This window comes from Pygoscelis adeliae, unplaced genomic scaffold, assembly GCF_000699105.1.
Source record: "Pygoscelis adeliae isolate BGI_AS28 unplaced genomic scaffold, ASM69910v1 Scaffold213, whole genome shotgun sequence".
In the NCBI taxonomy this organism is placed as follows: Eukaryota; Metazoa; Chordata; class Aves; order Sphenisciformes; family Spheniscidae; genus Pygoscelis; species Pygoscelis adeliae.
Genome location: NW_008824410.1, coordinates 1,241,213 through 1,251,887, shown reverse-complemented (window position 1 = coordinate 1,251,887; position 10,675 = coordinate 1,241,213). Strand labels below are relative to the sequence as shown.

At 55.6% G+C, this 10,675-nt stretch overlaps 1 protein-coding gene across 1 annotated transcript in view; it reads right to left on the bottom strand.

The window, feature by feature from the left end:
• Nucleotides 1-10,675, bottom strand: part of AJAP1 (adherens junctions associated protein 1) — a 16,318-nt gene that overhangs the window by 524 nt on the left and 5,119 nt on the right. The window contains exons 4-5 of the mRNA XM_009320568.1: nt 3,843-4,021; nt 1,014-1,256 (exon numbers count right to left, since the gene is read on the bottom strand). Coding sequence (XP_009318843.1) covers nt 1,014-1,256; nt 3,843-4,021 — 422 coding nt within the window. The remainder of the gene's footprint in view (nt 1-1,013; nt 1,257-3,842; nt 4,022-10,675) is intronic.

Sequence of the window (10,675 nt, the reverse complement as noted above, 5' to 3'; positions counted from 1 at the left end):
ATGGCAGAAAAGCAACGAACCCCTTCCAGCCACGACAAGGGCACCCCTGCACCCCTGCATTGCTTGGCTAGGGTTCACATCAAAATCAACGCGCACGCACATTCAACGAAATGGTTTGAAAATCTCTTGCCAATTCTCTGCCTTCCAAGATCTGAGGAAACCCTGAAAAATGTGAACTAGCAAAACCCCATGCGCACGCAAGAGATGGTTAAAAAGAAGTCTATTAAGCTGTTGGCTTCCAGGCTTCTGTCCTTCATGCAGGTAGACATCAGCTGCGGGTGGCACGCACACCACGGTCCAGCCAGTCTGCATGGAGCACTAGTTGCTCATTTTCTCCCTCAAAACTCTCCTCCTGATTTTCCCTCCAGCTTTGATGGGGAACACGCATTTACCACGTGGTGAAACTGCACCAGCGCCTAGTGAAAGGGCTGTGGGAGCCAGCCCAGGGCGCGGGGTGGTCACTCACCCAGCCCTCCCGCCCACCTCCCTCCCCACGCAGGCAAGGGGCACGCAGAGCAAGGGCTCGCATCTTTTACACCACGCCACCAGCTGCTATGAAGCCCTCTTGTTAATGCATCATTATTTCACGCCAGACAAACGGTTCATTTGGCTCTCACCACCCGCTCCTCCATTAATCACCCCGCTCATTCGCAACCCAGCAGCTCTTTCGATGCCACTTAGGAGACAGCACGAATGCTGGAAGATGGATCCAGCAGCATTTACGTGCTGGCGGCAGCAGCTGGGAACTGAAAAACGTGCGGTGCCAAACGCTGCCAGGGCTTGCTGAGCCGACTGCCCATCCTCATCGGGGGGATGAGAGGCCCAGCAGCCATGCCCATGCTGAGCTATGGGGTGGGTGAGCATCGTGGCGGCTTGGAGACCTGGAGGAAGGCAGCTCCGCCACGTGCTCCCAGGGCATGTCCCTGGGGAAGAGAGGGGGCAGCGACCCCCGGAATGGGACGGCGCTCCCCAACCCGCAGGGAAACGCAGGGAACCCGCGCCGGCCGCCTCACCTGTTTCCATTGAAGGTTGTTTTATAATCCCCGGGCGAGCGCAACGCCTCCTCTGCGTAGACGGGCACGGGGGTCCGGACGCACTCGTGGGAGCACTGCAGCGTCTCGTTGTAGGCGGTGAAGATGTCGAGGGTGCTGGGCACGCGGGCGGGAGCGAAGTCGGTCAGGTTCTGGCAGCTCTCCTCCTGCTGGTCCAGCTTGCGCTGGTGGCTGTTGCGCCGCGGACGCCCGCTCTGCGCGCAGCTGGGGCGGCGGGGGAGAGAAGAAGGGACACGACGCACCGCGCGTCGCTGACGCTCGGCAGGGGAATGTGCATTACCGGCCGTTAATTATATATCACTCAATATTAGATTAGAATTCAGGCACTTTGGAAAGATCAGCCACAATCCAGCAGTCATTTGGCTTGCCTTTTTGTTTTGTAAGGATCAAATTTAAATTTGCAAGCTTTTTACCACCAGAGGAATAACTTAGCAAGTCATACGTTTGTACCTGCAGGAAATCAAAGCCTTTTTGTAAGTGCGGACAGAGGTGAGAACAATGAAGTTAAACCCTTTCCATTTGGGAGGCACCAAAAGGTTTTAACTTACTGGGATAAATAAGCTCAGAAACTGGTCTGACATGACAGACACGCTCCCCCTTGGCCGAGGGATGGCTGGCAGGGCAGCCCTGCTCCCCGGTGACTCAACCGACTCCGGAGGCTCCGACGGGATCTCGTGGCCGTGCAACACTTCTGCTTCAGTATGTGCAAAACAAGGAGAACGCCAGCTAGCAGGAACCTGCCCCAGATCAGGCTGTTCCTATTTAAGGGTCTAGACGCTGATTTAATTAAGATGTCACTTTTTTCTGAACAGGATTGACAGCACCTATCGTAATACTGGAGTTTCGGAAGATCGCAACTCCGAGGGCAGCGGGAGCTGGGGATGCTGGCGCTGCCTGCGGAGGGAGGTCTGCGGGGCCAGGAGCACGAGGCTCCGGCTGGGGCGGCAACATCTGCCAGCAGCCCGGCACAGCCTGCTCTGCACCGGCTGATGCAACTGAAAGAGGCAGCCACTAAAATAACCGTCAGCTCCCCCACGGCACGTTTGCAGAAGGAGTAACAACAAGAAGGATACTTGCATGGCGTGCAGCCATCGCTCACCCGTCCTGCCCGAGGGGGACAAGCGCCAGCCAAAGGACGGGGGTAGAGACCACGTCCCGTTTGGAGCCAGGACTAAGTGTGTGATCTGGGTCAGCTCTGCCATGGAGCCCGCAGCCAGCGCGTGGCTGGCCCTCGCCTGCACAAGCAGCGCAGAGGTAGCCCAACACGTGGTATGAAAAAACCAAAGCGGTTTGGCAAATGTTAGAGCTGAGCAAACTCATCGGGGTGCTGCTTTTCTGCCTGGGACATGTCTGACTGCTGACTGCGCTCGCCTGCAGGTATTCTCCGGTGATTTCCCAATTTTGCTTATTGTAAACAATTTCGATTCTACACTAATCACTGTATTTTTTTTTTTTTTCTCCCTTTTTGGCTTCAGCATTAGGTTACTCGAGCTGTTCTGCCAAGCTGTGGTCAGCCGGATCAATGGTACGTGCTGCTTATGACCATGACTAGAGAAAAATCCCAGAAGTGTTTTAGAAAGTATTTTCCATGCTCTTTCATTGAAATGCTGCTACGACTAGGGAAGTTTAGTAAACTAAAACCTGCCTGAGATACAAAACTGAGCATCACCGGCTGCACTCCCGATGCCTCCCCGCAGGCCCGCTCCCAGCAAAGCAAACTCATCTGCGGGGCAAGTAACTCCGTGCCTTCGGCCAGCTGCAACGCTCTGTTAAAGCTCTGCCGAGACTAAGACGCCTCTGTAGCCCTGCAAACAGGTTCTCCTCTAATCCCAGGGAGTAAGCAGGCTTCTTCATCAGCCTGGTTTTCTAATTTCCTCCTGGGCGCGGGAATCGATCTGCCGCAGCACCCGCGGAGAGCTCAGGTGGGCAGAGCGGGCAGGAGGCAGCTGGGTTGGAGGAGACCGCCGGAGGAGAGAACCGCCGCCGCAGAACACGGCAGCACCGCACGGCACTTCTCCCACCGGCCCAGAGCTGCAGCCATATCATTAAACCAGCAACACTGACCTCGAAGTAGGCCAGTTTCCCTGGGAAAATAGGTAAAGTCACGAGCGCCTGAAGCGAAAAGCTAACCTATTTTGCCATACGCACAGCCATGCCGAGAGAATAAATGGGAGCAAATTAAGCTGGAGGAGCGCATGAGCACCCTGGGGGATGGGGCATGCTTCAAACCGGTAGCATCTGAGGGGCTCAGGAGATGCCCTTCAGTCCCTGGAGGTGCAGGGAAGGTCAAAAATGCAGTTGTTGCTCACTGAGCCAGGCTGGTGATTTAAGGAGCAGCAGTAAAGCTGCTTTAGCAAGGCGGCAGAGGAGATGCCACCCAGCGCAGGGCAGGTCCCAGCACCCTTGCGGGGACACCCGCTGCGGCCGAACGCACGACTTTGACCTCACCAGGTGGCATCACGTTGCAGCGAGGCAATCCCGAAGCAGCGATGAGCATGTGTCCCACGTGAGACTCAGCCACCCAACCCTGGCCACGTGCTGGTCCCCAAAGCCACCCACCACACGGTGAGAGGCGGGGGAGCCGCAGGGGCACAGATGAGCCCAGGTGCTTCAACCTCCTTTGGAGGTTTCAGTATAAAAAAACCATTTTTTCCTGCAATGCCTTTCTGAAGCCATCCCGGTGGATGTCACGGGCTTTAGCACTCACAGCTGGAAAGGCACCCTCGTCCCCACCCTGTCCCTGTCCCCATGCCAGCCGCCCAAGCCAAAAAGACCCAGGAGGGACCTTACCAATTTTTTAAGACAAGAGTTGTTATCAGAGCGGCTATGACCATGATGAGGGACACGGTAATAGTGATTATCTGATGAACCGCCAGACCTGCGGAAAAAAGAAAGGAGAGAGAGTGGGGACGGGAGCCAAGAGGGATCCCAGGCAGTGGCGAGCAAAGCCCCCCGCCACCCCCCCCCCCCTCCTCCCGAGCCCGTCCCCAGCGTGGGGCCGTACGCAGCCCCCGGCAGCAGCGACGCAATCCTCTCTCCTGTCTTACATAAAATAATCTTTAAGCCAGGCTTCTCATTTCCTATCCTCTCAAGTATGTTCCTTGTCAGCCCGAATTAGGCACGAAGAACGGAAGAGATGTGAAGACGTATCCCCTCCGGGACGGAAAGGGAAACTTGAGCGCAGCCTTGCAGTGGGTGCAGGATTAACCAGAGATAATAATTGCTGCACTAACTGCTGCTCACTTAGAAGGTCGGACAGGCTCATTTTCTCCTAATTCACCTTACACAGGGTATAATTTTGGCTCGTGTATCATTCCTAATGAGCAGTTTGAAAACAAAAGCATCTCAATGTACAGTATGTTTGTGATTTTGTGCTGCTTTACAGTTGCAATTTCGTAATGAAATGATTTTCCTGGCTGCAGCCCAAGGATGTGCTATTTTTGCTATTTTTCACACACAGATGTTGCAGCTCCTGATGGATGGTATTTTTAATAAATAAATAAGTGTTAGCATGACAGGAAAACAAGCAGGTTTTTTTTTATATATATATATATATGTATATGCTCAACTACATACCTATGAATTGAAACAAAATCATGTTTTCTTTAGGAGCTTATGTTACAGCTACTGATTTGCCTGAAGTTCTTGAAAATCTCTCATTTAAGGCGGGCTGCCCACAGGCAAGGACAGTTTCTATGCAGGGGCTGCAGCTCGGCCGGAGCCGGGGATGCCCGCAGGGCTGCCCCGGCTGCAGACCTGGGAAGGAGGTGGGCAGTCAGCAGTGAACCGGCCGCAACAGCTCAGCTTCTCCAGCGCCGGCAGCCGTACGCACGCACATCCCTTCCCCGGCAAAAGCAGCGTGCACCAGGCACGCTCCCTCCTCGGAGGGTGGAAAACCCTCCCGGGAGAGACACGTCGGGGGCGACTTTGCGCAGAGCATCCCCACGCTCCCATGGGAATGCCGCCCAGGGCTCTCCCACGCTCCCATGGGAACGCCGCCCAGGGCTCTCCTATGCTCCTGAGCAGCAGATTTGGGGACACGCTGTGGCTCCCCAGCTTTTGGCACAGCGCACCCTGCTCTCATGGCAGGCTTGCGTGAGAGACTGAGCAGCAGCCCAAGCACCAGGCTGGGTAATTAGGCCAGATGAGATTTTAAACCATGGATCACGCTTGCTGCTCTGCTGCCTTCTCTCGAAGGACAAAAGTTTTGACTCCCTTGAAATTTGTTATCTCGTCTGCCCCTGCTCATCCCCATGCCCCAGGGGTTTCGGGTCCCTGCCCGCACACCCACGCTGCCAGCAAAACTCATCAAGGTAGAGAAGCTGCTCAAGCTCAGCCTGAGGCCCAGGGCACAGTTTCCACCTCCCAGGGTGTGCAGCGTTCGACGCCTCCCCAGCCCACGCACCTCCAAAGAACCCCTAATCCCTCAGAAACACGATGGAAAATGCTTCTGGCCTGGGGAAGGGTGGGAGAAAAGCTGTGCAAGGCTGCCGCAACCCACGAGGGCTCCCGAGGGGAGATGGAAACCGCTCAGTGCAGGCACACAAAGAGATGTAAGTCACCTTTCAAAGGCCACCGCCAGCACACAGCGCAGCAGCCTCCCAGCTTTCGGGAGCACAAGCACGCATCACACCACGGCTCGAGGAGCTACTCTGGCCTTCCTTAGCCCTGCCCATGGCCACGCGTGCCTCAGCACCACACCTCGCCACCTGAGCATCCTTGCTCAAGATCCACCATCAACCATCCTTGTCGGCGTTACTGTGCTGCCCACGCCACAGGACCCAGGCTGCCCCGGGAAGGAGGCGCGGATCCCCGCTTGGGATGCGGAGACCCATAAAATCCCAGATTTTGAGCAATGAGGCCAGCCAGCAGTGACACCTTTTTAGGAAGCACTGCAGACTTTGCTGCCAGGACACATCCCGGGCGTAAATCAAATGCTCAGAAATGTGAGTCTTGACAGTTTAGTATAATAAAACCAAGGTCACCTTCGGCGAGTCTGATTCACCAAAACACGCCCAGTGCCAAGCACTCGGGAAGCGATCGCTCGCGGGAAGGCTTTGCTCCCAGCCCCGGAGCTGGCATGCCAGCAGGGCGGGCAGCAGCCACTGACGGACGCCAGGCTGCCAGGGAGGGAGCTGCTCGGGAAGGACCTGTGTGAAGGGGAGGGGAGCGATGGCCTGGCACCCACCCTGGCAACCACAAAGCTCTGGCATCTGGCAGAGCAAAAGCACTCACCTCCAAAATAAAAGCAGAGGGGTTTCTGGAAGGAAGCACGCACCCGGCATCTTCTAGCACTTATTCCACTTTGCCAGCGGATACGCTATGGAGGAGATCTGGGAGAAGAGCTGGAGAAAAGAGCAGGGATCCTGACTGGTTTTAAGGACAGGACGTGGTCTGGAGCAGGAGGTGGTGGCAGATGTCAGCCATGCCATGGACATCGCTGGCGAAGGGGTTTCCTAGAGGCAGGACCTGGGAGAAATGACTTCCCGAAGGCCAATGCTTCCAAAATGCCAGCTCTGGATCCTGGCACGGTCCCAGCGCCAAGCCAGCAGAAGGCAAGAGCCCACCAAAACGCAGGGATGTGCAGAATGCTGCAAACCCCGCGTACTTTGGGGTTCTTCCTCTGCTCCCCAGGGCTGCAAGCCGCACACTCCCTCCCCAGGGAGCCATCAGACAGACAGAGGGACGGCCAGCCCCTGTGCCCTGGCGAAGCCAAGCGCAGTGGGATAGGATGCATCACGGTTTTCTCCCTCCACTCAAGCACCTATTTTGCAAATGACCCATTTCCTCCATTTACTCCCAATTACACTTCAATTGGTTCAAACAGCGCTGTGACAAGGCTCCTCTGAGAACGGCTGGCGCGAGCAGCTGCCAGAACAAAGAGCAGGTCAGGGGAAGCAAACGCGAGGGCTGGGGATAGTGGTGGCAGAGGATGGGAAGGACCCGGCACCCACCTCCTCCACCCTAGCTCCAGCTGTGTCCGACACCAGGGAGCAGTCGCTGGGCTTTGTGCCCTCGAGGAGGAGACCCAGCAGGGCCTCGCAGAACCCGTTCATGGCTCTGCAGGCTGGGGGGGGCTCCGAACCCAAAGCCAACACCCGTGGGGACACCGCTCCGGGTGGACAGTATCGCTCAGGAGCTGCCGAGCCCAGAGCTGCGTGGGCTGGCAGAGTCGTCCTCCCCCGAGCTGGGGAGATCGGCCACCTCCCACGAGCGACTCGGGACCCAGAGCCAAATTATTTGCTCCTCAGCTGCTCTGCCTCTGGCTTTCGTTTCCCAAGGGAACTCATGGGGAAAACGCCACAGGGCTTCCCACCTGTGCGGAAGGTGAGGCACAGAGAAAGACTTCTGGCCCCGCGCTTTGGGTCCCCGGAGGACAGTCGCGACAGGAGCTGTGTCCTGACAGAACAGAAGAGCGCAGCCAGCAGCTCCCAGCCCCCAGCTCACGCCCGCCCTGGTGCTTTGGTGCTCCCACGTGTGCCGGGTCAGGAGCGATGCCCACCCCGGCAGCAGCGCGGCGCAGCCGGCCTGGGTGCATCCTTCGCGGCAATCTTGGAGCAGCTCCCAGTGGGACACTGCTGAAAAAGATAAAAGGAAAGACTCTAAAAATAAAATAAAAACAGCCCAGTGCCCGATTCCTTTGAAAACAGAAGCAGCATCAGAAATGAGACCTTCTGCAAAGATCGGAGCCGAGGCAGAGGCGGCAGGGACACAGGAGAACCTAACGATGCAATTAATCCTTGCACTTACATAATGGGAAATGCGCAGGCAGAACAGATTGCAGGTGGCTGAGCACTGGGAAGGATGGCAGCTCTTCGGAGCAGGACACATGGATTTTAAGAAGGGCTGGATAATTTTAGACTCCATCACATACATAAGTTGCCATATGTACCGGCATAGGAGAAAGTTCCTTTGCATCGCATATTAATTCTGCACTAGAGCCCGAGGGGACTTCAAGGGGACGGGAAATGTTTTTCCCAACAGCATTAACCACGGCAGTGATGGAAAGAGGGAAAGGGACTGGATGGATAACTGGGATGATTCCCTGGGAAGCCCTATAGCAATACTCACTGCAATAAAGACTAATAGGTCTTTATTCTTACTTCACAAATATATCAGATCCTTTCCTCTGGGCCTTCAAAGAAATATACAGAACCATACAGAGCAAAATCGAACAGAAATATCCAATCTGCAGGAGAAGGTGTTAATGGATGGGGCATCCTGGGAGAGGGGAACATCCCATAAGGGACACCAGCCGGGAGGCGAGGCGAGATGAAAGAGAGAGATGGCTGCGAAGATGGAAGCATTATTTTAAACGTGGCCCTAGGAGCCCAATCTGTCTGGAGGAAAGGGACCTGGAGGATAAAATCAATAGCTCATAAAGCAAAATTACCCTCCTCCTCTGGTGCGAGAAGCCTTCTGGCGCGTGTGTAACTCACAGTGAAAGCCTGCGCCCCCAAAACGCAGGGCAGGGTGCAGGAAAGAACCTGGAAGCAGGAATTATGGTGGCTTGGTTTTGTTTGCTCAACTCCGTGGCAAACATTTCAAATGGCAAAGCTCCGATCCCAGCGAGTTACAGAACCCGGCGGTCATTTAACTACACGTTAATAATCAGTGAAGAAACAAGCTGCAGGAAGGGCAGGGGCTGGGGCGCGGGATCGGGGAGGGACACCCAGCGAGCTGCCACCCCGTCCGGCACTGGCCACGGCAGCTGTAAATGCCTCACCTCGGCGAGGGGGCCGCGAGCGGTTCCCTCTTACAAGGCTTTTACTAGGCAATTTGACGCAGTGACCATTTAACTCGAGGGTAATTACAGGAGAAGTATTTAATGGAATTGAAAGTGTGTCCAAACCCCTGCGCTTCTGCTAGTGCAGCACAATTTGATGTGTTGCCTGCCAGGAGGGAAAGCTCTTCAAAGACGCTCTTTGAACCCTTGGAAATGCTGAAATATTGCTGGGTTTTTCCACTCTCATGCCGTCCGAGTACACTCCGCTCTCGCCAGGGACTTCTCGTCCCCCCCGGTGGTGGGAGACCCAGCCTCAGCATCCCCGCGGGCAGCAGCCCCAGCCACGGCCGCTCGGGCAGCAGCCGTGCATCAACCTGCAAAATGCAACTCCAAATTCCCCACATTCCAGGAAAAAATCCAATCTTCTCAAAGCAAGCAAACGCCAGGGCTTTTTTTATATGTTATTTTAAAGACCATATATTTTCCACTGAGATGAAAGTGCTGAGTTTTGGCCTTTCTGGCCACCTTTTGAAACGGCTCCCGGACAGCTCTGCATCAACAGAATTAATTCCACGAGAAAATCCGTTCGAGACTAATGTCTTGCTACAGCAGAAGTGCACAATGGCAGCGAACAGGAGATATAAGCTCTTAATTAAAAACAAAGAGAACCTCTATCCCCCAAGGCCTTTATTTCAACAGCTCTGGTTAGGGAGACCGTATTTTTCATTTTCCCAATAAAAACAGCTACGAGCCGCAACTCTTTGAAGACCCTCGTCAAGGCCTCTAAGCTGCATAAAATTAAAAAAGGAAAAAACAGCTCCGTTTCATTTCGCAGAGCATAATCTTGAGTTACCATTAGTGGTAGAAAAACAACAGATGCTCCGTATACCTGCTAGACCCCAGCCAGAAGGGCTGCAATGAAGCACCTAAGCCCCTTCCCACACACGTGCTGCGTGGATTGCTTCCTTGCTTCTTTGTCCCCGCTCTGCCTCAGCCTTCCCACAACTCCCAATTTGAGTCGAAATGCCGAAAGAGGGTAAATCTCCTAATTAAGCCAGGGCCGGGTCTGCCGGCACGTGGCGGGGAGCAGAGAGGGCCCGTCTGGCATCGCAGGGGTGAGCCAGAGAGACACCTCCTTGATTGCAGCAGGATTTCCATGTGCACGGTCAGGCCCTAACGCCTCTCCCTCTCACTCCTCAATCAAGGTATTGCATCTAGCCAGGGAGAGACCATCCCAAACGGGCTCCCAGTAATGAGCATTGAAAGAAACTGGCTCCTGGGGGCGGCTGAAGAGCTTATAGAGATGGAAATGATGGAAACGCAGATGGAATCGGTGCCGTGGCAATTGTTCCTGGCCAAAATAAATAACCTTCTAAGCAATTTCCATGGTAAGCATCACAGGCCACGCAGAAGCCAACAACCGGTGCTGTCGCCACCGCCTCCGCCCTGTCCCACGCTCGGCGCAGCAGCGCATCGGGCAGCCGGTCACTCTGCGTCCCCCAGCCTGATGGACACACCAGTACCTGCTGCCCGCGACAGCCGTACCAGCGAAGGACTCCTCTCGGGTGGCTTAGCAACTGTCCACGGCGCTTGGCCAGGCTCCCTGCCTGTGTCCCAGCAGGCAAAATTCAGCTGGAAGAGCTGCACGAGTCCGGAACAGGGGACGGCTGGGCTGACGGGCTCCGTAGAGCCTCCCCGGTCTGCAGCAGCTGAGCATCGGGTACCGCATCTCCGGGGAGCGGAGTGGGCAATGTGAGATGGCAACCACTGGAGAGGATCCACTCCACGCCAGTCAATCAGGCACACGAGCCCGGCAGCTGGCCGGCTGCCTGCTCCGGGGGACTTCGGTGTCGGCGGCTGCCCCCGGAGGGGGGCTCTCCGCAGCGGGGGGTTCTCC